Source organism: Apis laboriosa, unplaced genomic scaffold (genome assembly GCF_014066325.1).
Source record: "Apis laboriosa isolate Shangri-la unplaced genomic scaffold, ASM1406632v1 scaffold17_cov146, whole genome shotgun sequence".
Classification (NCBI taxonomy): Eukaryota; Metazoa; Arthropoda; class Insecta; order Hymenoptera; family Apidae; genus Apis; species Apis laboriosa.
In genome coordinates, this window is record NW_025222181.1 from 2,563,346 (window position 1) to 2,590,034 (window position 26,689).

The 26,689-nt window shown below is 20.5% G+C and overlaps 5 protein-coding genes across 8 annotated transcripts; 2 read left to right on the plus strand and 3 right to left on the minus strand.

Annotated features, from left to right (window-relative positions):
• Positions 1-375: 375 nt before the first annotated feature.
• Positions 376-4,911, plus strand: LOC122711642 (dihydroxyacetone phosphate acyltransferase). Of its 3 annotated transcripts, none has more exons than XM_043930633.1 (7): positions 376-1,015; positions 1,089-1,499; positions 1,582-2,089; positions 2,249-2,538; positions 2,674-2,927; positions 3,022-3,211; positions 4,814-4,911. In XM_043930633.1, the coding sequence occupies exons 1-7, from the start codon at positions 724-726 to the stop codon at positions 4,834-4,836; spliced, it is 1,968 nt and encodes a 655-aa protein (XP_043786568.1). In that variant the 5' UTR covers positions 376-723; the 3' UTR covers positions 4,837-4,911. The 3 variants fall into 3 exon arrangements, with proteins under 3 accessions (XP_043786568.1, XP_043786567.1, XP_043786569.1); XM_043930632.1 differs by lacking the exon at positions 4,814-4,911 and adding an exon at positions 4,002-4,083; XM_043930634.1 differs by lacking the exon at positions 4,814-4,911 and having other exon boundaries at positions 704-1,015; positions 3,022-3,450.
• On the minus strand, positions 3,411-4,773 carry LOC122711643. The gene is made up of 5 exons (XM_043930635.1): positions 4,599-4,773; positions 4,264-4,486; positions 3,993-4,176; positions 3,733-3,899; positions 3,411-3,640 (listed from the first exon to the last, which is right to left on the minus strand). Exons 1-5 carry the CDS (start codon positions 4,700-4,702, stop codon positions 3,485-3,487), a joined length of 834 nt encoding a protein of 277 aa, XP_043786570.1. The 5' UTR covers positions 4,703-4,773; the 3' UTR covers positions 3,411-3,484.
• Positions 4,912-7,364: 2,453 nt separating the features above from the next.
• LOC122711631 (serine/threonine-protein kinase D3) lies at positions 7,365-12,231 on the minus strand. Of its 2 annotated transcripts, none has more exons than XM_043930616.1 (13): positions 11,884-12,231; positions 11,049-11,331; positions 10,812-10,943; positions 10,538-10,743; positions 10,173-10,452; positions 9,907-10,064; positions 9,725-9,786; positions 9,494-9,617; positions 9,279-9,411; positions 8,995-9,177; positions 8,111-8,857; positions 7,940-8,025; positions 7,365-7,856 (listed from the first exon to the last, which is right to left on the minus strand). In XM_043930616.1, exons 2-13 carry the CDS (start codon positions 11,311-11,313, stop codon positions 7,743-7,745), a joined length of 2,490 nt encoding a protein of 829 aa, XP_043786551.1. In that variant the 5' UTR covers positions 11,314-11,331; positions 11,884-12,231; the 3' UTR covers positions 7,365-7,742. The 2 variants fall into 2 exon arrangements, with proteins under 2 accessions (XP_043786551.1, XP_043786549.1); XM_043930614.1 differs by having other exon boundaries at positions 9,494-9,623.
• Positions 12,232-12,912: 681 nt separating this feature from the next.
• On the plus strand, positions 12,913-18,864 carry LOC122711716 (bifunctional glutamate/proline--tRNA ligase). The gene is made up of 12 exons (XM_043930728.1): positions 12,913-13,021; positions 13,279-13,461; positions 13,578-13,987; positions 14,063-14,414; positions 14,488-14,659; positions 14,747-15,148; positions 15,219-15,669; positions 15,760-17,334; positions 17,458-17,859; positions 17,955-18,346; positions 18,412-18,555; positions 18,636-18,864. Exons 1-12 carry the CDS (start codon positions 12,979-12,981, stop codon positions 18,793-18,795), a joined length of 4,686 nt encoding a protein of 1,561 aa, XP_043786663.1. The 5' UTR covers positions 12,913-12,978; the 3' UTR covers positions 18,796-18,864.
• A 179-nt stretch (positions 18,865-19,043) lies between these two features.
• LOC122711628 (putative uncharacterized protein DDB_G0282133) lies at positions 19,044-26,689 on the minus strand. Its single transcript, XM_043930606.1, has 17 exons — positions 26,677-26,689; positions 26,189-26,322; positions 26,007-26,108; positions 25,822-25,946; positions 25,567-25,750; positions 25,383-25,486; positions 25,183-25,299; positions 24,972-25,087; positions 24,840-24,888; positions 24,535-24,714; positions 24,234-24,453; positions 23,236-24,135; positions 22,704-22,867; positions 22,403-22,559; positions 22,164-22,208; positions 21,903-22,054; positions 19,044-19,047 (listed from the first exon to the last, which is right to left on the minus strand). The coding sequence occupies exons 1-17, from the start codon at positions 26,687-26,689 to the stop codon at positions 19,044-19,046; spliced, it is 2,766 nt and encodes a 921-aa protein (XP_043786541.1).

Sequence of the window (26,689 nt, forward strand, 5' to 3'; positions counted from 1 at the left end):
AAGTTTCATATAAAAATTCTAATCAAAACTTTTGATAGAAATTTTATTATTATAATTACAATTAAATAATAAAACTAATAAATTAAACTTATATTTCGAATAATTATAAACTTTTAATTAAAAATTAATTAAAAGCTGATTTTTAAATTTGCGAAATTCGAATTCAAAATTTTATGAAATTTTAAATCTTTTAAAATTAATCCCGAATATTTAAATTATTATATAATTCTTTCATTAAAATTTTAATTCAAAATTTTAAAAATGTTATTTTTAATAACATAAACCAGGCTTAAGTTTTAGCTTCAAATTTTATTATTTTTTTGTTAGGAATTCTTTCTCCATTATAGTCGCGTAATTATTAGTTTCAAAAATAGTCTTTCTATTTACTATGATATCTAGAAGTATGCTGATTATTTCATTATTATGTTATTAACTTAATTATCTTTATTAAAAAAAAAATTAAAGTTATTTTTTTTTATTTTTGAGTTATTAATTTTTCTTATCCATCAAAATGCTGCAGACTACTATGTACATAACACAAACATATAAAGATATAAGTATAATTAAAAGAAATTTAAATAAATAAACGTCATTTGAATTGAAAATAAGCGAACATTGATCATTGAATTGTAGTTGAATTCTGCTACTTCTACAAGATATTTTTAACGTAATAAATCGAGATAATAATATAATTTTATTTTACACAAATATTTCAAATTCAAAATGGGGGAAAATTTAGAATTTGTGGATTTATTGTATGCAAGACGAAAAGATTGTGATATTTTATGGGTTTCTCGTTCAATGGATCCGTTATTACCACATAAACTTCCACCAGAATCTATATATTCTAGAAATAAAATGATTCAAACAGTTTTAAATAATGAAAAAGTTAAATTAACAATTATTTCTTTGGCTACCGTACTTCAAACAGATATTAAAAAAGTCATCAAAGAAGCTTATGAAATAATAAATGAAATGGCTAGCAAAGCACATTTAACTACTGTTCGTTGGATGGGTAAAATTAAAATTTTTTGAGATCTTATATTTTAATCTTTTAAAGTTATATAAAAACAATATTTAAATTCTAGGTTTAATTATTTCAAAAGTTCTTAAACGAATTTTTGTGAGTATTTATATCAACGAAAATGCAATATACAAAATGAAAAAGGAAATGCAAATTTCTCAAGTACAATATGTTTATGCACCTTCTCACAGAAGTTATTTAGATTTTATATTATTATCATATATTTTATTCTCTTATGATATGGCACTTCCAAATATTGCAAGTGGAATGGATTTTTATCATATGTATATAATAGGAGAATTATTAAGAAAAACAGGAGCTTTTTACATGAGGCGCAGTTTTTCTAATGATTTGTTATACAAAAGAATATTTAGCACATATGTAGCATCTCTAGTAGAACATAGTGACAGAGCAATTGAATTTTTCATTGAAGGTACTCGAAGCAGAAGTTTGAAGAGTATAATACCAAAATTTGGTGTGTTAAAATTAATTTAATAAAAATTTACATGTAATTACATATAATATTTAGTGAGAAAATAACAAAAATTTAATTTTAGGTCTTTTGTCAATTATTTTGGAAAGTTTATTAGAAGGTGGTGTACCTGATATATATTTTATACCTATTAGTATTAACTATGAACGACCACCAGAAGAATTATTGTTTACATATGAACTTTTGGGAGTACCAAAACCAAAAGAATCTACTGCTGGTTTACTTCAATCTTTGTCTATTTTACAGAAATCACATGCTTATGGACGTGTTGTTTTTAATGTTGGTGAACCTATTTCTGCATGCCAATTCTTAAGTATGGAACAACGCAAAACAAAAGTGTTATCACCTCATATAAAATTACCAACATTTGTTACTGAAAATTTGGCATATTGCATAATAGATTCACATAAAAAGAATACAATACTTATGCCTTTTAATTTAATTGCTTTATTATTTAATGAAAAAAGTCAAACAAATCCAGATAATCCATATACATTAAATGACTTAGTCAATGACTATTTATGGTGTAAAAATATTTTAAAAATATTTAATGCTACAGTACATGTAGAAAGGTGAGATTATGAAATATTAATTTTAATAATATATTAATAATAATATTATAATAATAATATTTATAAATATATATTTTATATATATATATATAAAATGATATAATATATATATGATATATATATATCATTTTATAAAATATTATAAAAAAATTTTTATAGATCACTTAATGCAAATGCAAACAACATAAAACAAGAAATATTAGATAGTTTAAAATGTCATGAAGAATTACTTGTATTTGATATATCAAAAACTTTAAGACTTAAAGAGAGATACAGAACAATAAAATTGAAAAATAATATTTATGTTAAAGGCCATACTTTGTCAGAAAAAACTATGAGAATAGCTGTACCAGTTATTAATATTTCAATTTATCTAAATCCAACTTTATCCTTTTTAATAAAACCAGCTATTGTCATTATTGCAATAGGAATAGAGAAAATCGAAATTGGTAATAGTATTTTACATATATAATATATTATATATAAAAAAAATTAAATTTGTATATTATTGTATTGTATATATTGTGTATATCTGTGTATATTGTATTGTGTATAATAATTGTGTATTATTGTATTATATATAGGAATTGCATTTAAACGATATATGTTATTGAGAAAATTATTGAGTACAGAATTTGCAATGCCTTTAATAGAAAATGAATCTGTAATAAAATCTGAATGGAAAGAAACATTAAATTTATTATTAAAACAAAATTATATAAGTATTCAAAATAATATATATGTACAAAAAGAAAATACTAAAGTTTGTTCTCTTCTCTATAATGTAATATTACCATTTATAGATACAATATACATTACATGTCTTGTTCTATTTGAGGTAAAATTTAATATTTTCATGATATTTCATATTTAATTATATATAAGTTTTAAATATATAAGTATATATAAATAATAATTTTTTTCAATTATAGTGGGATGAAACAAAATTAAATTATATAACAATACAATCAGTTTTAATTGAAACACAAAAGCAAATAGAAAGAGCATTTCTTGAAAAACGGCAATGGGGAAAACATCCTTATTCTTTATCAATTGATTTAATTAATACAACAATATCTAATTTTATAATACAAGGTATTATAGTACCATATGAAAAAAAAGGTATATATCAAGTTGAAAAAATTAAAATAATACAAATTCTTACACAATTGCAAAATCTTTCATTAAAACATCCATTAGGTTCATATCTTAATGCAATTTTATTACCTATATTATCACCATCAGTTTCTTCTAAATTATAAAAATAAGATAAATTAAAACAATGTTGAATATATTTTTAAACATTTGAAATTATATAAATAATTACTTTAGATTTTATTATTTAATATAATTAGATACAGATATTTATCTAATTAATGTATACATTTTCATATATTAGATTTTTTTTTTAAATTTAGAAGAAAAATTATGTATATCTTTAAGAATCATTCTTATATCATCGTCTAATTTGCCTACTGATTTTTTTCTTCTACCAAGAAGTAAAGTAGCGCTAGTAGTCGATGCAGAATTATTCATATTTCTAAATAAAAGCTAAAAAAATTATTGTAGAAAATGTAGTAAATGTAATAAAAAATATAATTATTATTTATAATGGTAGATATTATAAATCAATGATTAATTACCATGACCAATCTAACAAGATACACAGCAAATGTAAGAAATGAAATAGCCATAAGTGCACCTTCTATAGATGGAAATCCTGCTGCATGTTCATAATCATAATTGTGATCATATTGATCAGTACCTCTTTTTTTTCGAGCAATTATTGTACTTGCTACAAGTTGAACTTCTAAAAATATTATAAATAAATATTTTATTATTGATATGGATTATTATTATTATTATATAGATTAATTATTGTATTATTATTTTTATATATTACCTATTTCAGAAATTAATGTATTTTCAAATGTCTTCAAAAATTGAATTTTTCCATCATTTGATGCAGGTTGAGATTTTAAAGTACAATGAACATTTTCAAGTATATCCACTGGAAGATAATTCAAAAGTCCTATATCATTTGCAATAAAAATTTTGTCTAAATATTGTTTATTTTCTTTTTTTTCCTAAAAAAAAATAAAACATTAAATTGCTATTATTTCTCATAATTAAATTAAAAATAAAAAATTTTAGATTTAAAATATTTTATTTACTTTGGTTATTAAAGAATCTGTTGTTTCATTTTTGTTAAAATATTTTAAAATTGTAGGTTCTTCTTTGACATTATTTTTTAATTTATAAAAATCATATTCTCCAGTTTTATTAGTTGCCGTTTGCTTTCCTTTTAAATTTTTATAAGTAATATTTTGATATGTATAAAAGAACTGATTTTCCTTTTGAGTAAATTTATAAAACTGATCTTGTCTTAGAGGTATTCTACAAATAATAAATGTAAAATTTCAATAAAAATTTGATTCTAATATATAAATAATCTAATTTAGATTATAAAATAGATTGTTTAATTAATAATGGTTTTATATGTACTTACTTATATACTTTTTCTTCATTAGAAAATTGAGGAATTTCTATCCATTCTGCTAAACTAGTGTTCAATAAAAAAATCTTGAATATTAATATTTTAATTATGAACATTGTAATTATATAAATTATATATTTTTTATAATAATATTTGTATATGTATACATATATGGAATAATATGTGATTTGAATAAAAAAGTGAATAAATATTATCCTTATTTTCAGTTATACAGAGCTACAGATACTAACTAAATATGTACTTGCATTATCATATAGTGTGACAGAAGCCAGGATGTTATTATTTCAAGTAGAGATTCTGTTAGATTAATGAGAACAAAGATTAAATTGACATCAATTTACTAAATATTTCTACAAAATTTTGTATAATTGTATATAAAATTTTTATTTAAAAAAATTTTTTTTATTTTAAGAAAATATATAAATAATTATAAATTCTATTAATTAATTTATTTATTCACATTACCATAGTAAGTACAATAATGAAATAACAATAAGTTTTTATGAAAATTCGTTAATTATACATAAAATCTATAATAATATTACTGTCTTTTTTTAAGTACTTTTGTATGTTAATTATAAATCATATTATAAATTAAGTTTAAAAAAATACATTGTTAGTTTTTATAAAATATAGCGTTTACAAATATTTTTAAGTAATATAAAATTTTAAATAAATTTAATATGTACAAATAATTAATGCAGACAGAATAGAAATATAATATTAGGTATTAAACTATTATCAATCTAATAAAGATAATTTTAAATATAACAATATATATTGATATTGCACAACTCTTTTTATATGTATATAAATGAAAACATGTGGAAACTTTATTATAAAATTATAATAGCAATTATACATATTTTAAATTCATCATCGCAATATTGACTACTTTAATATATTATTTATTTTATTAATATTTTATTAATATTCATAATATATAAATGTTTTAGAAAATAAAAAGATAAAGATAGTAATATATTGTATTTAATACATAATTAAAATATTTTTTAAACTTTTAAATTTTTAAAAAAATATAGGCCATTTGTGTATAATAATGCACTTGATATTAAATTAATTACATGTAAAGAAATATAATCTCAAATAAAATAATTAGATATTTTGGAAATCATATGAGATTCGGTTAATTAACTGATACATAAGTAAAATGGCATCATCTATATTCATACATTATATTTATAATACTTATAAATGAAAAATTATTTGTTTTAAAATACAATATTCCATTTAAAATCATATTACTATTCAAAAACAAGTCAATCATTATAAAAGATTTATCTAAGAAATAAAAAAATTTATTATATATATTTGTTCTTATATTTCTGAATTTAAAAAAAATAATAAATAAAAATAATAAAATAAATAAATAATAATTATTTTTCAATGAAAATTTTCTGATTTTAAATTATTTTTGTTCTACTACTATATATTATTATTATCAGTTTTTATCATCAATAAGAAAAATGGATAAATATTCTAATCAAAAAATAATTTTAAAAAATATGATAATTTTAATATAATGGAGTATTAATTTTTTAAATTTTAATATAAACTAAAAAAAAATATTTTAAATTTTTAATAATTTTTAATAAAGTGTGTATATATATATTAATGATTTTATAAATTTTATTTTATCCTATTAATTATAAAAAACATAATGGAATGAACAATATTTAAAAAGGAAAAAATATAATTTAATTTTTTTTTTCTAATTGGAATGTATTTTTGTTTTAAATAAAATAATAAAAAATAAAACAATATTGCGAATTAATGAAAAAATAATAAATATATTTAAAACTTGAAATTTATTATTATTTCTATTACATATTAATTATCAAGTAGTTTAAAAAAAATTTTGTTTTGCTATTTTCTAATACAAAATTTATCACAATAGTAATTATAATATTGTTATATAGAAATTTTTTTCTAAGTATATATGATAAATTTTAAATTATTTAGAATAGATTTATTTAATTATGAACTTCGTTATTATGATTAATAAAATAAAAAAGAATGTTTATAAAGTTTATTATGATCTATAAGATCAAAAGTCTAAGAAGACTGCATCTGCAATAATCTTACTTTTTATCACATAAAAATCAATAAATTATAGTATATATTTTATTTACGATTTTATAATTTTTATAATTTTTAATTATTTTCATTAAAGTTCTTAAAAGAATTTGACATGAGTTATAGATGTCAAAATTTCTAATTTCTAAATTTAAATGTTTTGAAGCGAAAATACGAAATAATAAATTTATCATAGCATAATATATATTAATTTAATCTATGAAAAACTTGAATTGCTAAGAAATTTCTACAATAATACTCTTAACCATACCCCAAAAATTTATGTATATAAAAGAAGTATACATATATTTTGTAATTCATATATATATGAATTCATTATTCATATTGTAATTCATATATGAATTATGCTATATACTATTTTAATTATTATAATCTTATAATTATTCTATTTTAAACATCTTTTGCAAAGTTATAAAATATTCTATGCATATATTTCTATGTTAAGCTTGAAAATTTATTATTATTTATATTAGCGCTTATATTTCAAAAAAGATTATATATTCAATATATTAGATTGATAAAAACAGCATGAAACAATTATTTATGTTATGATAAGATAAATAATTATCAAAAATGTCATGATTACATTATATCTATTATTTTATGAAATATTTTTCATAATTTATTAATTAAGAGCAAGAAATTTTTATCAAATAATTTATATAATGAAACATGTTTAAATTCATTACTAAAATTTAAGAATGTTCATAAAAAAATTGCTGTTGTTTTCATATATTCATTGAGTATCTTATCTTACGAATGCAGTCTAAGTAATTTTCTACGTAATAATTTTTATTTTCTACGTAAAATATCTTGGAAGATATATAATAGTTTTGTTTAATATCAGTACACTGATATTTATAATGATATAATTGTACTCCCTTTCATGAATTGAATGTATTCAAGTCAGGCACGAATAAAACGTCGTAATGTAGCTCGAGCACTACGTGCCCAGCCTTTATGTATAGACAAATTATTTGGTAATGTTTCGATGTTTAACGAAGGCGGATAATTCTGTCATGTACATTGATTACTATATGCTAACCATCGAGCATCATCACTTTCATGAGTCAAATAACGATATCCGACTTTTGCTTCTAATTCTCGTAAATCACACCATGTTTGATAATCCTTAAAAACATATAATATAAAATAACATAAATATATATTATAATAAAAAATATATATTAAAAAATATATATAAAAATGCTTACCTGAAGCCAGACATGTTGTAAACTTTTATCTACAGTATAACGTTTTCTTTGTTTTACTTGTAATAAATTATTAATTAAATCAATTGCTAAAAAAAAAAGTAAAATAAATTTTATTGATTTTTATTATTGGATAAAAATTAAATAGGATTATTTTATTTATAATTTGTTTACCATCAGGTGAGATTTCCTGCCAAGGAATAGGTGGATACATAAAAGCAGCATTTTGAATCTGTTCGTTAATATCTTCTTCTTCATTAAATGGAAATGTACCACTTAAAGAAACATAAATAATTACACCAACACTCCACATATCTAAAGAACGATTGTAACACTTGTTTCTTAAAACTTCTGGTGCTAAATATGCAGGAGTACCAACAACACTTCTTCTGAAGCTTTTTTCTCCTATAATTCTGGCAAAACCGAAATCGCAAAGTTTCACTTGTGTAAATTCACTATCGCTACTTAGCAACACATTTTCAGGCTTTAAATCACAATGTACAATATTCTTGCTATGTAAATGTTTTAATGCTATTAATATTTGCGTAATTAAGAATTTCGTTACTCTTTCACTAAGACGACCACGTTCTGAACTTAATATCATTTCCAACATATCGCCTTTTAATTTTTCCATAACTACAAATATTCGTTCAGAGGTTTCGAACATTCGTTCTAAATTAACTACTCCGCTATGTGAAAGATTCTGTAGAATTGCAACTTCATTTTTAAGTTGTGCTTCTTGTTTTGTAGGAAAACGTAATTTATCAATAACTTTAATAGCAACTGCTCGGCCACTTTTACGATGAATACCTCCATATACTGTACCAAATTGTCCAGAACCTAAAACTTCGTCAGGAAATATCTCATATAACTGAGACATATCTGTGATATTTTCTTCAGGTTCTGTAGATTGTTCCTGATCTAAAATAATAATATTTTTATATAAAATATATTTTTTGATTTTGATATTAATATAAATTAATTTTTAATATTATATAAGAAATTAATTAAAATAATATTTAATAATATAAATATAATATAAAAAATAAATCACATACTGGTGGATATGGTAGTTACAGGCATTAATGCTTGTCTAATGCTAGTTTCCCATGATCTAGCTATATGTGCTCCAATGCCACTTTCTGGTGGAGGAACTTGGCTACAATTATCTCCATATGAAGAATCTTCTCCAACATAATAATCAATATTGGCAGTTTTTAACTCAAAGCAATGCATTATATCTAAAATGTAATTTTTCATATTATTTTATGATCTTAATAATATTATATTAACTTATAAACTTATAAACTTATAAACTTAAAAAAAAATATTAAATATATACGTGAATGGGATGTTTCAGCATTTTCAATAGATAATATTTCAACCAATGGAATTTCTTTATAATATTTGGAACTATTTTCATTTTGAAATAATGTTATAGCTTTTGTATCAAGTCGCCAATAATGTTTCTTTTTCTGTAAATTTACAATATAAATTTTAATAATCTATCTATATGATAAAATATATCTATATGGTTTTAATCTATGAATTATTTACCATAGGATCACGATTTGTAAAATGTACCATCCAACCTTCTTTCAAAACTTTTGAACCACGACGTTTTGTATGTTTAATACTTTGCACTATGCGCATTAAAGGAATATTATTGCTTGGTGTAGAACTGCAACTAGCATAGTGATGAAATACACACAATAATACATAATACATAAGTTTAAAATATATAAATACATATATATGTATATAATTTAATATATTTTTATAATTTACCTTGATGGTCTGGATTTTTGAAATTCATCATAAATAATATCATCATTGCTTGGAACTTGATCCTATAAAAATCCAAATAAATAATATGTTATATTATTAAATATATATTTTATGTGATATTTATACACTATAACTATAATATTCTACAAAAATTTATTTTTATAGAATAGAAGTATATTTACATTGTATTCGTCAGATGTCTTTGTTTCATCTACTACAAAAGACGAATGTTGAGGAGGTGAAGGAGATTCAGCATCACTATCACCATCACCTTCTTCATTTCTATTATCACATTTTCCTTCTGGTTCACTACCCACACCACTATCAGGATATTCATTACCTATTTATTTTATATATATATATTTTTTTTTCATTGAAATAATATTTATAAAAAAATTATTTATTAATGAAATAATTATTTATTAATGAAATAAAAATTAAAAAAAACCTGTATTGTCGCGTGGATTTTCTCCAGTACAGTCTTTAGGTATTTTTTCTATACATTTTTTGTGTGCATTATATTGACAATCTTTGCATTGTAGGCCTTGTTTAAATAAACCTCGTAATAATTTTTTACAATATCCACATACTGTTGGCCTGGTATAAGTATGTACTACAAATGTATGTGGAATTTTTATTCTTGTTGCTAATTCTCGTTCAACCCATACTGGTCTTCCTCCCAATGAAGGAGAACGAGATTGCTTCGGTGCCATTATACTTGGTATTGTCTATAAATATAAACAATAACATAGTAATTTATATATATAATTTATATATATAAATTATAAGTTATATTTTAGATAAAAATCTTACCAAAGTACTATTATTTTGACTTGCATTCGGTGTATTATTTGTACTATGATTATCATCACTAATGCTGGTCAAACTACTAGTAGATCCTTGACTTGGAGATCTTGGTACATTTAACATTGCAGAACTACGTCGCCTTTGACTGGCATCATGTGAGCAATTATTAGGTACTTTTATAACACATCTTTTATGATAATTCATTCCACAACCTATAAAATAATTATAATATAATATAATTAAAATTAATAATTAAAATAATAATATAATTTGTATTTACCTTCACATTTTAAACCCTGTCGAACAAGACCAAATAACATTTCTCCACAAAAATCACAAAATGTGGGAACTTTATATGAATGAACAGTTAAAGCATGGGGACGAATGGGAACTTCTTCATTTGGCACTTGTGCTACAAAAGTTAATAATTATTTTCTTTCTATAATTTTTATATTATTTTTATGTAATTTTGTATGTGATCATATATTTTTTCTATCATATTATATTTAAAATTTACCAGTTAAAACAATTTCCACTAATGTTTCATCAACAACTTCAGTTGCATTTGTAATAAGTTGTAAAATATTAGTGGAATTATAATCATGTTTGAATAAAAGTAATCGTTCAAATAAATGATTTAAACCATGTTCTGGACACTTAGTATTTATAAAATCACAAGCAAATTCTTTAAGAGTCTTAAGAGTCAATGTGCTGCTTTCAACAGTAACAGTATCACGTATTAAACCAAATTGAAATAAAAATGTTACTTCTGGTCCCTCCATATTAATTGTTTTCTTTGTCTATAATAAAAAAATAAATTTATATATTTTTAATATTTGTATGTAATTAAATGATATAATATAATATTACATAAATAATATATATATAAGTATATAAATCATTGAATTAAAACAAATATAAAAATTAATAAAACAAAATTAATAAAACAGTAAAACATAAAAAAATTAATATTTAATATCAATCTTTTTATATTTTTCATATAATATTCGTAAATTTTTGCATTTTTATTAAAATTAAATATAAAACATATTTTTCTTTTATTTAAATTGATTAAATAATTACCATGCATAATTATATGTATGAATTAAAATATTTAAAAATTATTAATAAAATAAATTGAATTAAAATTGATTTAAGAAATTATTAATTAATTATTTTAATTATTTCATTAATAAAAATAAAATAAATATATTATCGTTATTTTTATAATTCTATTTAAAATGCATTCTGATCATATGAAATTTCAATACATATCAAAGATACATATGATATAGTATTAACTTTTAGCAATAAAATATATGCTTTGTTTAAATAAGAATTATTTTACGTACATATTTAAATTAATAAACGGAAGATTCTGTATTAAGATAGCTGTTTTCTTTCTGATCAAATTAACATTGATGAAACATAATTATTGTGACAACAGCTCTCACAAGTGTCATCGAACAACATCAAATCCATGCCTGACACACATTCGTTGATGACATTTTACAGTTATCTCCAGGTGACCGACCCACCTTTGCGTATACTTCTATCTATTATATATTATTATATACAGAGTACATAAGTAGATTCAAATTTATAAACGATTTATAAATTTATAGTATTTATAATATTGCTTAAAATTTATTAAAAATTATAATATACTATACGAAAATTTGAAATGAATGAATCAATCAATCACCACGCATTTACATATGTAAAAATCTAGTGCTACACAATTGTTACCAAAGATTATTAAAAACAGTTATGCTATGATTAATCCAATCAAAAACGAAGGCAAATAACTGTATAGGGAAAATTATAGATTTAAAAAATTATAGATTGAAAAAAAGAAAATTAAATATTTAATATTTAATATTTAATATTTTTAAATAAAAATACATTTTGCTTTTGTTAATCTTCTTTTTAATATTTTTGAATATATAATTATTTTATAATTATCTATTATAATATATATATATATATACACACATATACTATATATATATATATATATATATATATATATATATATTAGTATTTAAAATTACAAGTTTAAATTTTATATTTTAACATTTATTCTATATTTACAAATAATTTGTATATAAAAAAATGTCATTCTTTTCGGATGAAATTCAAATTTTAATTGTATCATAAAACATTAATATGTATATAATATATATTATAAAATATAATATATAATATATTATAATATATTATATTAAATATTATATTTCTATTTAATTTAAACGCTTCAGAATATTTTTCTCATCTATTACTTTTATTAATAAATACATGTGGATTTCATATATATATTCTTATATATATATACAGAAAAAGTCGAATCGACTAACAGATATCATTAGACACGTGGAGAATTTCTAACCTATATGAATATATTTATGAATATAATTTTCATTTAAGCTTAAATTCTTTATATAAAAATGACTTATAAACTTATAGTTGATTCAAAAAATCCTCCAATGGGTGAGTCTTATCATAATATAATTTCAATACATTTGGTAACTTTAACTATAAAAAGTAATGTATGAAACAGATGTTAAAAAAATTAAGTAAAAATTTTATTGTTTCATCTTTTTAGTATGAATAAAAAATTTTATTTTATTTAATTATATTTATTTTGATATCATTATATATAAAATGATAATATTAAAGTATTATATTTTTTTAATTTCTTAAATATAATTATATTAAGATACTAATTGATTTTCCAATTTATATAGATGCTTTGATAGTAGTAGAGATTATCAATTCTCAAATTAAAGAAAAAATTGAAATAGTTTGGTGTGATGATTGGAAAGGTCATGGAAATATACAATTAATAGATAGTCAAAATAAAATATTGGGAGAAAAAAGTAATGATATTAGTCGTTATTTTGCTAGAACTGCATGTACAGATCTTTATGGTAAATAAATGTATACATATTTAATTTTTTTATAAAATATATACATAATAAAATTAAAAATTTTATTTTTATCAATTTTTATTATATATATATATTTTATTATATAATTAATTTAGGTGGTACTAATCCTCGTGAAAAAACTGAAGTTGATCATTGGTTATCATTTACAATTGGACCTTTAGGGTCTTGCCCATTTAAAGAAGATACACTTTATTATTTAGATAATGTATTGATGACAAATACTTGGTTGGTTTCCAAAAAAATAACAATAGCTGATATCCATGTATTTTGTAGTCTTTTAGATAAGAAATGTTTTGTAAACTTTGAAAAAAAATTTATTAATATAAGTAGATGGTATAAACAGATGCTTTCATTATCTGCTGTGACAGAAGTACTACTTTCAATTAAAAAGAATATAAAATTATTTCCTCACAATATAAAATCTGAAAAAATTACCAATAAACAAATAGGACAAAGAAAACAAGAAGGTAAATTTATTGATTTGCCTGGAGCAGAAATGGGTAAAGTAAGTAATTTAAATGTATAAAAATTTATATTTATTTATTTTTTTTTTTTTTGTAAATCATATATATTATAATAGGTTGTAGTACGTTTTCCACCAGAAGCAAGTGGATATTTACATATTGGACATGCTAAGGCTGCTTTGTTAAATCAATATTATGCAGAAACATTTCAAGGACAACTCATTATGAGATTTGATGATACAAATCCTGCAAAAGAAAATGTAGAATTTGAGAAAGCTATTCTAGAAGATTTAGAACTATTACAAATTAAACCAGATCGATTTACACATTCTTCTGATTATTTTGATTTAATGTTGGAATATTGTACTAAATTATTAAAAGAAAATAAAGCATACATAGATGATACTCCAGCTGATATAATGAAAGAACAACGTGATCAAAAATTAATGTCACCAAATAGAAACAATTGTAAATATAAAAAATTTTAAAATTGTTTAAATGAAAGAAAATTATTAAGTTATTATAGCGAAAATATTTTCAGCTATTGAAAAAAATCTTGAATTATGGGAAGAAATGCAACAGGGTACTGTTAAAGGTCAAGAATGTTGTGTTAGAGCAAAAATTGATTATCAATCAACGAATGGTTGTTTACGAGATCCGACAATTTATAGGTGCAAACCAGAACCACATCCTCGAACTGGAACAAAATATAAGTATGCATTAGATATTAAATAATTTAAACAAATTAACAAATATTTTATTTATTTTTATATATAACTTATTTATAATTTTCTATACAGAGTTTATCCAACATATGATTTTGCTTGTCCAATCATTGATGCCATTGAAAATGTTACTCATACTTTACGCACAACAGAATATCATGACAGAGATATTCAATTTTATTGGATAATAGATTCTCTAGGACTGAGACGTCCTTATATTTGGGAATATTCACGTTTGAATATGACACATACAGTTTTATCAAAAAGAAAATTAACTTGGTTTGTTAATGAAGGTTTAGTTGATGGTTGGGATGATCCACGTTTTCCAACTGTACGAGGTATTTTGAGAAGGGGAATGACAATTGAAGGATTAAAGCAATTTATCATTGCTCAAGGTAGTTCGAAATCTGTCGTTTTCATGGAATGGGATAAAATATGGGCATTTAACAAAAAAGTCATTGATCCAATTGCCACTAGGTATACTATTATATGAACAATTTTTTTATAAAAAATATTTAAAGATAATCCATATAATATTATGTTTCAGATATACTGCTTTAGAATATGATAAAATTGTACCAGTACATATAAGTGATGTAGAAGAAAAGTGGCTAGTTGTCCAAAATCATCCAAAAGATGCATCAAAAGGTACAAAACAAGTATTAGTAAGATCAGAGCTATATATTGAAAGAGATGATGCAAATATGCTAATTGAAGGCCAAAATGTTACTTTTATTAATTGGGGTAACATAATAATAAAAAAAATTGAGAAAAAAAATGATGTCATTAAACAAATAATAGGACAATTAAATTTGGAAAATAAAGATTATAAAAATACATTAAAAATTACGTGGTTATCCATACCTTCTGATAAAAATGATAATATCAATAAAATTAATCTAATTCCGTGCTATGCTGTTTATTTTGATCATATTATAAATAAACCAATATTGGGAAAGGATGATGATTACAAAAATTTTATTACAGAAAATACAAGAGTAAGTTTTTATATAAAAATATTATATAAAATTTTTATATGAAAATCATAGATTTAAAAAATAGTCAAAAATATATAATAAATATTTTAGATTGAAGTACAAATGTTTGGAGAAACAGAATTGAAACGTGTGAGAAAAGGAGAAATAATTCAATTGCAAAGAAAAGGATTTTTTCGATGTGATGTACCTTATGCTCCAATTAGTTCATTTTCTTCTAGAGAAGAACCTTTAATTCTATTTCATATTCCAGATGGTCATATTGCAAATACAAAATCAACATTTTCTAATATTACTTCGACTTCTATTAAAAAAAATTCTCAGGAAAATATATGTACTATGGTTTCAAATAAATTCAATAATAATTCAAATAAATTTCAACAACAATTGATATCTAAAGAAAATGAATTATCCGAAAATATTATACAACAAGAAAGAAAAATTGAAGACCTACAATCAAAAATAAATCAAGAAATACAATTATTTTCAGATTTAAAAAAAGAATATAAAAATAAAACTGGTATTGATTGGAGTGAAATAAAAATTCAAGATGCAACACAAAATATACCAAAAGACTCATATATAAAATTATCTGGTGAAATTCAAAAACAAGGGGATAAAATAAGACAATTAAAAAGTACAAAAGCAGAGAAAAATATTATTGATGAAGAAGTAAAAAAACTATTGACTTTAAAATCAGACTATAAAATAATTACAGGTCAAGATTGGAAACCATCTACTTTAAAAACTAACGTGATATGTAAAAATGAAAATTCTGTTGATAAAATTTTGAAAAATATACAAGAACAAGGAGATAAAATAAGACAATTAAAAAGTATGAAAGCAGAGAAAAGCATCATTGATGAAGAAGTAAAAAAGCTATTGGCTTTGAAAGCAGAGTATAAGTTGGCTACAGGTCAAGATTGGAAACCAATAACTAATAATATAACACATAAAGAAAATTCTGTAGATAAAATTTTAGAAAGTATACAAAAACAAGGAGATAAAGTAAGGCAATTAAAAGAAATTAAAACAGATAAAAGTATTATTGATAAAGAAGTAAAAATTCTAATAGATTTGAAAAATAATTATAAAACATTAACTGGTCAAGAATGGAAGGCAATAAACTATGATACATCGCCTAAGAAGAAAAAGAAAGAAGATACTTCTAAATGCGAAAAACGAAAAAATATATCAAATAAAGAAATAAATAAAAATGAAGATATAAAAGATATAGATGTAGGCAAAACAAGATTAGGGTTGGAAGCAAAAAAAGAAGAAAATTTCTTTGAATGGTATTCTCAAATTATTACTAAAAGTGGTATGATTGAATATTATGATGTATCTGGTTGTTATATTCTCCGTCCGTGGAGTTTTGCTATTTGGAAAGCAATAAAAGAATATATTGATAAAGAAATAACACAAATGGGTGTACAAGAATGTTACTTTCCTATTTTCGTTACGAGAACAGTATTAGAAAAAGAAAAAGCACACATAACAGATTTTGCTCCTGAAGTTGCATGGGTGACAAAATGTGGAGAATCGAATTTATCGGAACCAATTGCTATAAGACCAACATCAGAAACTGTAATGTATCCTGCTTATGCCAAATGGTTAAAATCCGATACTGAACTTCCTTTAAAACTTAATCAATGGAATAATGTAGTAGTAAGTATTAAATATAAATAATTAATTATTACAAAAAAGAAATTTCTTACCTTCTTTATTACCACTAAATGTAGCTTGTATTTATAATTTATGATATTATCATAAAAAAATTTTTTATTACAGAGATGGGAATTTAAAGATCCCAAACCTTTCTTGCGTACAAGAGAATTTTTGTGGCAAGAAGGTCACACTGCTTTTGCTACTAAAGCTGAGGCTGATGAAGAAGTTTTAATGATTTTAAATATGTATGCAAGAGTATATGAAGATTTATTAGCAGTACCTGTTATTAAAGGTCGTAAAACTGAAAAGGAGAAATTTGCTGGTGGTGATTATACTACTACAGTTGAAGCTTTTATTTCAACAAGTGGTCGTGCAATACAAGGAGCAACAAGTCATCATCTTGGACAAAATTTCTCTAAAATGTTCAATATTCAAGTAGAAGGTGCCGTAGAAAGTGATGAAAAAACTTTTGTCTATCAAAATTCATGGGGTCTAACAACTCGAACAATTGGAGTTATGATAATGGTATATATTTTTTATTTTAATATAAGAATTTTGTTTTTAATATAAAAATTTATATAAAAATATTTTTCAATGAAATAATTGTAATAAATTTATAGATTCACGGAGATGATAAAGGTTTAGTATTACCACCAAATGTAGCTTGTATTCAAGCTATTATAGTACCTTGTGGTATTACAGCTAATACAACATCACAACAAAGAGAGTTATTATTTTCTGAATGTAATAAATTATTGGATGAATTATCAAAAGATAAATTACTTAGAGTTAAAGCAGATTATCGCAATAATCGCACGCCAGGTTGGAAATTTAATCATTGGGAATTGAAAGGAGTGCCTGTAAGAATTGAATTAGGACCTAAAGATTTAGAAAAAAATCAAGTCACTTTTGTACGCAGGGATAATTTTCAAAGAGTATTTGCAAATAGATCTGAAGTGCTTGTTGCTTTACATACATTGTTGACTGATATACAAACAAGTATGCTTTCCAAGTAAGTATCATTTAAAAACAGAATATAAATATATTATTATTATAATTAATTTCTTTTTTTAACAGAGCAAGAAAAAACTTAAATGAACATATCAAACGTGCAGATAATTGGAATGAATTTTGTTCTTATTTAAATGAGAAAAATATATTATTATCACCATTTTGTGGGGAATCATCTTGTGAAGATAATATTAAAGCTGACAGTGCACGGTAAATATTGTTAAAATTTTTTTAAATAATTGTATTTTCATAATAAATTATGTATATATATATTTTATTTTTTTTCATAGGGAAGATACGCTAGGAGAGCTTGGAACATTATCAATGGGCGCAAAAAGTCTTTGTATACCATTTGAACAACCATTATTATCTTCTGACAAACAAACATGTATTCATCCTAATTGTCAAAACAAACCGAAATTTTATACACTTTTTGGCCGTAGTTATTAAAATAATTCAATATAAAAAATGTAAGGTTGAAACAATAAAAATTCCTTTAAACTTTGTTTTCTTATATAATTTTGAAATAATTTATATTTATTTGTATGAATTGATATTTATATTGTTTATTTGATATAGTAGATTTTATAATTTGTTCACAATTGCTTTATTTAATCTATTTATTTCATTTATACTTAAATTATATTTAAATTCATGTTAATTAACATGAACAAATTTTAAGAAAAATGTCTGTTATATTACCTAAAACAAAATAAAATACAAAATTATTTTAAAAAATAGTAATAAAATATTTATATGTTTATTTAATATATTTATGTATTTTTTATTGCAAATAAACTATTAATATACTATTTATATTTTTAATGTTTTATAAATTTATAAAACTTTATTATAAATTAACCATGCTATTCTGTTTCGATTTATTTTTCCAAATAAATTTTATTTTTTTACAAATCAGAAATTTTCAAGAGAAATAACTTAATTATCCTATGTTGTTCTATGTTAATCTAATAAGTATTTTATAAGCATAAAAAAAATATTTACATTTTATATTACATTTAATATATTATATATATATAATGTTATAAATAAATTTTTAATAGAATGCTAATTAATAAAAAAAAGTTTACTTTTAAAAGAATTTAAATATTAAATGTTAAAACTTTGTTACAATATTATTAAAAATCAGAAAAATCTCGTAATTTTTTAACGATATGTAAAAGAAGCAAATAAATCAATAATATTCAGGATTAATAAAAAATTAATGAAACTTAATATAAACATAACAATTATAAGTAATATATTATCTAAATTATAAATAAAATTGAAATTACTTCCAATATTTATTTCTCATTTCAAATATTAGATTTATAGCTTATCTGTTAAATATATCTTTACTTTTAATTTTAAACAATTGATATTTATATTTGAGTTATTTTTTAAATTATATTTGCTTATTTCTATTATTTTATAAAAATAAAATCATATTTATCTATATTATAATAAAATAAATCTTATTTTTATAGTTGTCAACATAAGATATACATCAAGTTACATAAATTGTAATAATATATTAAAAACAGAACGGCAGGTCAAATAAATTTATATTATAAATAGTACTTATTATAAATATTTTCAAAATTAAAATTAAATACAGAATTGAAATGTAATTTTATCAATATAAATGTATAATATTTTTCATTTATAATTGAAATAAAACAATAAACAATTATATATTTATCATTACATAAAGAATATTTTAAATTAGATAATACAATTAGATAACAAATTATTCTATAAAAATAAATCAAATATATCATAAAAACACAATAAAATTTTGTGCTTAAAGCTTCATTTTTAAGAATATTAAATTTGAAAGTTTGCCATATATATATATTTGAATAATTTCTAAAAAATTTTCTAAATAATTTTCAAACTTGATTTTTTGTTGAAAATAAATTTTAAATAAGAAAGTTTTATTTTTTTCTTATATACTTATATTTATTTATAATATTATCAATATTATAATATTATTTATAATATTATTAATATTATCAATTTATATTTATTTTCTATTCAATTGTATTATCCAACTATGTATAACATATATAGAATATTAATATATTCATGGCCTAATTATAGGAAAGTTGATTCTAAAGATCAAAACAAATACAAAAATTGTTGATAAGATACAATATACAAAATATTGATAAGATTTATTTAAATTAAATAATCTAAATTAAATTTATTTAAACTAAATAATCTAAATTATAAATAATTTAAATTCACATTAGATAAGTAGAAATAGATTATGATAGCGCTATAATGAAGCTAGAATCATCATATAAATTTCACTATCTTTTTTGCGAGCACTTTGTTTATGCAATTTATAATTTAATAAATAAATTTTAACAATCCCAATATTTTTGTATATTAATTTTTGCATTTGTTTTGATTTTTAAAATTGACATTCCAGAGTCTCACATATATATTAATATTCTACATATATATATATATATATATATATTTTCATAATATCTACAAATTTTATATTATCATTATATAAATATTTAAAATATTATATAATTAATACATCAATATTTTACTATATAGATACTATAAAAGTAATATACTTGTTATAAATAAATATAATATATGAACATTTTTAACTTAAACGACATAATATAATATAAACAAGTACTTTTTTAAGATTTAGCTTTAAAATATTTTTATATACATATTTATATTATAAATATTCATAAAATATATATTATTTTCTTTAAATTTTTATTATTTTTTATTATCTATTTTATTATCTTCTTAAAATTTCTTTGTTATTACATTTTTTATTTGATTAAGTATTATATATAAATTTAGTGAAAAAATTTTTTTTCAATAAATGTATTTTTAATATTTTTTATAGTTTCAACTGCGATTTGTTAATTCTAATATTCTACATTTATATTTTATTTATTTTAAATATATACATTTATATCATAATAGTATAAAGTTTTCAAAATTTTTATTTATCTTATATCTGAAAATTTTTTATGTGTTCTGATAAATTAAATCTTTTTCTTATATTATTTGTTTCTCTTAAAAAAGAAGCTTGTTCAGTGCATCTTTCATTACCTTCTTTTTTATATCTTGAGAACAAATCTGGATTATTATCAACAAAATTTTTTATTTTCTTTAAATCAATACTTACTTTAAACTCTTTTTTATTTATGTTTCCTGATTTATTTGATTTATTTGCATGATTTTCAAGAAAGAATACATGTTGAATTAATTTTGTTGAATTATAAGAATCATTTTTCAAATCTTTTTCTATTATATTATGTATTTCACGTGAATTGTCTGTTATATTATCAAAATTTAAATTTGGAATATTCTGTTTTATGTCGTTCATTTTTTTATTACAATTATCATTATAATTTATTGTAGCATCAAAATTATTTTCAATGTTATCAATTAAATTAATATTTTCATTATTTCCTTCATTATTTCCTTCTTTATTATTTTCAATTATTTTAAACATAGATTGTGTGATTTTTTCATTCTCATTATTATTTATAAAAACATTTGAATCATTTATATTTAATTCTGTGTTCATTAATAAATCATCTGTTATATTTTTGCAAGAAATTGTCTCTGGATTTAAATTTTCTTTTGTTTCATCTTGATAATTTTTAGAATGTTCATTAAATATATATGTGTTTTTGTCTTCAGTATAAGCAGATGAAATATTCTGGAAAATATTTCCAAATTTTAAAGTTTTATTTTGTGTTTTAAAATATTTTGTTGAGGTACAGATATTTTCATGTATCAAATATAATATTCTTTTTTATAATACTTACACATTCCATATTAATATTTACAGAAAATTTATTGTACAAGATCATCTGCATCAAAAAAATGTAATTTTATACATATTATTTAATGAAATTCCTAACATATATTAATAATAATATAAGTTATTATATTATTATATATAATTATTTATATATATATATTATATATTATATTTACATTATATTATATATATATTATTATTATTAATATATTATATATATTATATTAATTAAAATATATTTACCTGCAGATTATTTATATTATGTACACGAAATTTAAGATCTCGTAAACATACATATTCTGGTATTAATTGAGAATAATTATAATCTATAGTTTTATTTTTTTCTTGCCAACATATATCATGAAATTTATTGTTTGATATTCTATAATTTGCATTAATCCTGCAATTTATAAGATATTATAATATTTTGTTAATAAATTGATATTACTTAACAAAAATTTTATCCATATAAAATTATAAAAATATAAAATTTAATTTTAATAAAGATTATAAAGGTTTAGAAAGAATAATTTATAATACTTACATTTCAACATTATTCTGAGATTTCCATTGTTCTAATTTTTGTGATTTTTTAGATTTCAAATCGTCTAAATTTACAGATTTATCAATGTTTTTGATCCTTATATCATTTGTAAAAATTTTATCTCTCGATTCTCTAGTAGAATTAATACTTACATCTTCATCACACTGTTAGGATTGCAAATAATACATTGAAAAAAAAATGGGAAATTTATAAACAGAGTTTCCATGATATCTTACTTCTCTTTAAAATTAATTTTTAAGTTGAAATATACGAAATTAACATAATTATTCTTAAATAAATAATACAAAATAGAATATAATTATAAAAAATTATAAAAAAACAATTTATAAATTATCTATTTTTTAAATAAATGAATATTTTAAATATAAATTATTTAATAATAAATATTTAATAATAATAAACACTGAATTTATAAAATATTACCGGAAAAATTAGAAAAAGATATTTATTATACACTTTATTTTTTACAAAAAAAAAATACAAAAATAATTTAAAAAAATATCTTACTTACATTTTTTATGTTATTATCAATTTTAATATTTTCAAATTCTTTATTCGCATCATTTGTAATACCTATATATGTATAAGTATTTTCTTCATTTGTTAAATCAGTTTTATTATATAATAAATTATTTGATGTATCAATTTTTGATAAACATTTTGTATTAGATGTACATAGTATATCTTCGAAATTACAATTTTCTTTAATCTGAATATGTGATTTTTTATTCTGTATGTTACAATCATTTATAGAAGTATTATTTTCATTATACTGAATAATTTGCAAATTATTTTTATTAGATGAAACATTTATTAAAGCATTTGTAGAAATGCATGATGATTTTGATGTTTCTCCTATTACACTGTTACTTTTTTTCAATCTTTTAGATTCATTTATATATGACATTATTGGATTCATTGTAATTTTGTCACATTTCCTTTTCAAATTTGATTCCAAAATATCATTTTCATGTAATATTGAATTTCTATTTTGTGATGTTCGATTTTTGATTTTTTTTTGTTCATCAGACATTACATTTTCAAATTCTTCAGGTGCCAATGAAACTACATTTGTAATTTTAATATTTGAAACAAAATCACTATAAATATATTCATTTTCATGATTTAATTTTATTTTATCATCTAAAATATTAGATTTTGTCTTATTTTGTAAATTGAATTTCCTTAAATTATCTGACTCAATTAAATTTAAATTATTCATTTGAAAATTCTTATTATTATTTTGATTTAAATTATTTTGTAATTTTTCTATTTTTGATGGAATAGAATCATATAGAATATTATTTTTATTAAATTCAATTTTAACGTCTTTAAATTCAGATACATATTTTTTTTCGTTTTCATTATCCTCAATAACAAATTTATCATTTAATGTAGTACATTTATTGGCCTGCAAAATATGTAAATTTTATTATTTTATAAAATTATTTAATTCATATTTTTAATATTTATGTGATTTTTATTTAATTGTTATTTATAAATATTTGCCTCTATAATGCCATTAACATTATCAAGTGTAAAAATATTATTAGCTTGTTCATCCAACTGTGATTTGGAATGTCGAATTGAAAAATTGATATTGTCTTCATTTATCGAACTTGACACATTCGTAAAAATTTCGTTACTGCTTGTAGATTGTACACTATATTGTTCCATATTTGTTAAATTCAATATATTTATGTTTTTGCTGGTTTGTTGTTTATTAATGCTATTGAACATTAAAATATATTTTTATTAGAATGTAATTAAATGTAATATATTTAATATTTTGTATTTTTTAAATATTAACTTTTGCATTTCTTTATTTGCTTCAAGTTGTTTTAATTTATAAATTCGAGGACCAGGACGTAATTTAATAGTTGACATTTGTAATGTGGAGCTTATAAGTGGTGAACTTGATATAAATGGTACAGGTGAATCTTTACCAACAGAAATATCACTGTTTGAATCATCTGTATCAGAAATATTCCTAATAAAATAGTTAATATATATATTAATTTTATATTAAATTTACACTATTATTTTAATAATATTTATATATTTCAATTTAATATTTTAATATTTAATTTAACTTAAAAAAAAATTAATACATACTCTAATGTATCTCTTATTGAACTTGAACTAGCAATTTCTTTAGATTTACCTATATATAAAAATATAAAAAAAAATTTAATAAGAGAAAAATTGATTCTCTGAAAATTAATTAAAAAATACTTTGTTCCTTACCTAGAATAGAAATACACTCTGTACATTCCCAAACAGGATTAGTCCATTTAAGCTGTCCACAAGCCATATGAATTCCTTGTGAACCACAAGTGCGACAAAGTGTTAATTTCCATTTTCTATTAAATTATAATTATAATTATATAAAAAATGAGAAACTAAAAACCAAAATCATATTATATAAAAATAAATAAAATATTTTTTTTTCACTTACGCATTAAAACTTGTATATTTCCTTCCTTTAGGACAAAGACATACAGAAGCATCACATTGATCATGTCTATATAAAAGTTCTTCAAATGCATTGGGTACAAGTTCCCATGAAGCATCTCTAAAAAAAAAATATAAAAGTAATTAAATATTATAATTTTAACATTTTATTATAAAATGTACAAGTTTCATTAATTTACTTACTGACTTGGGATAAAAATACCAAATTCTAACATTGCTTTTTGAAATAATTTTTTATCATTACATAAAGGGCATTTAAAAAAATATCCAGCACTCATAGCAAGTTGCTAAAAAAAATTTTTTTAATTTTTTATCAATGTATACTTTTTTGTAATTAAAATTACAAATAGTTAATGAATTATTTTACCTGTACACATTTTCTATGAAACCATGCATTTTTTTTACAACATGGAGCCCACATTGTATCAACTTTATTATAAGAATCCACTTCCTCGTAACATATATAACATACTATTTCATTCATTTTTTTTAATTCATATTTAACTTGAGTATCTATTTTTTGCTTTGGTCTATGATTTATACAATATGATCTAAAATGTATCGTAATATATTAAACTTCTTTTTAAAAAATCTAAAATTAAAAAATATAAATATAATATACCTAAATTCACCAAAAAATTGATTTAAGGTACCAGCCCTTAACCCACAAGGATAATGAAATATTTTTTTACATTTTACATTGCAACATCCCAGAGTGGCACCAGATTTTTTACAATATGAACATACCTTTAAATTAAAATATTTTAAATAATTATAAATTTTTTTTCTTTGTATATAATTTATTACCAGTCTTTTTCCTCTGCGAATTTCTTTTTGTATATCCGTTTTCAAAAAACCTAAAATACCTTGATCATCTTTTCCTCTCTGTTGCATATTTGATGATAAAAGCTATAAAATATTATATTGAAATATCATATATTATAATAATATTTATTATAATAATAAAAATATTTATAAAAACTATGTACCAAACAATAATAATGTGTAACAATGTTACCATCTTCATAAAATTTTCCAAATTCCAATTCATTATTTTGTGATGATCTACAGAAGCAGCAAATTTTATGTTTAGATGATTTGTTTTTTTTTGACATGGTATTTGCTACAAAATTTAAGAAAAAGTTTTTAGAATGTACATAACATATAAAGAAATTTAATATCAAATTCTAAACAATATAAAGAATATGGTACATTTTTAGTTTTTAATAAATTCATATAATTATATTATATTTAACAAGTATGTATTAATAATAAATACAATATATATGAAATATAAATAAATATAAAATTTAAAATAAATATGTTATTTTAAATTTGTTAATAAATAAATATATTATTGTTATTATCATGAGAGATGTAACTAAATAAATAAAATATATAGATATATTATACCTCTAAATTAGAAATATTATATGAATTTTATTTCTTATAACATATTTAAAAAACACTTATAAGCAAGTATATGTCAT

Excerpts from the sequence above, each read along its gene's own strand:
- LOC122711642 (XM_043930634.1), top strand. The coding sequence starts at position 724 with ATGGGGGAAAATTTAGAATTTGTGGATTTATTGTATGCAAGACGAAAA. Across the intron at positions 1,016-1,088 it reads AACTACTGTTCGTTGGATGG|GTTTAATTATTTCAAAAGTT; the intron begins GTAAAATTAAAA and ends TTTAAATTCTAG. Across the intron at positions 1,500-1,581 it reads GAGTATAATACCAAAATTTG|GTCTTTTGTCAATTATTTTG; the intron begins GTGTGTTAAAAT and ends ATTTAATTTTAG.
- LOC122711643 (XM_043930635.1), bottom strand. The coding sequence starts at position 4,702 with ATGTTCATAATTAAAATATTAATATTCAAGATTTTTTTATTGAACACT. Across the intron at positions 4,487-4,598 it reads AATGAAGAAAAAGTATATAA|AATACCTCTAAGACAAGATC; the intron begins GTAAGTACATAT and ends TATTATTTGTAG. Across the intron at positions 3,900-3,992 it reads TACATTAATTTCTGAAATAG|AAGTTCAACTTGTAGCAAGT; the intron begins GTAATATATAAA and ends TAATATTTTTAG.
- LOC122711631 (XM_043930614.1), bottom strand. The coding sequence starts at position 11,313 with ATGGAGGGACCAGAAGTAACATTTTTATTTCAATTTGGTTTAATACGT. Across the intron at positions 9,787-9,906 it reads AGACATCTGACGAATACAAT|GATCAAGTTCCAAGCAATGA; the intron begins GTAAATATACTT and ends GGATTTTTATAG. Across the intron at positions 9,412-9,493 it reads TTACAAATCGTGATCCTATG|AAAAAGAAACATTATTGGCG; the intron begins GTAAATAATTCA and ends GTAAATTTACAG.
- LOC122711716 (XM_043930728.1), top strand. The coding sequence starts at position 12,979 with ATGACTTATAAACTTATAGTTGATTCAAAAAATCCTCCAATGG. Across the intron at positions 17,335-17,457 it reads ATCAATGGAATAATGTAGTA|AGATGGGAATTTAAAGATCC; the intron begins GTAAGTATTAAA and ends TTTTTATTACAG. Across the intron at positions 17,860-17,954 it reads CAATTGGAGTTATGATAATG|ATTCACGGAGATGATAAAGG; the intron begins GTATATATTTTT and ends ATAAATTTATAG.
- LOC122711628 (XM_043930606.1), bottom strand. Across the intron at positions 25,487-25,566 it reads TTCATAGAAAATGTGTACAG|CAACTTGCTATGAGTGCTGG; the intron begins GTAAAATAATTC and ends AATTTTTTTTAG. Across the intron at positions 22,560-22,703 it reads TCTCAGAATAATGTTGAAAT|GATTAATGCAAATTATAGAA; the intron begins GTAAGTATTATA and ends TATAAATTGCAG.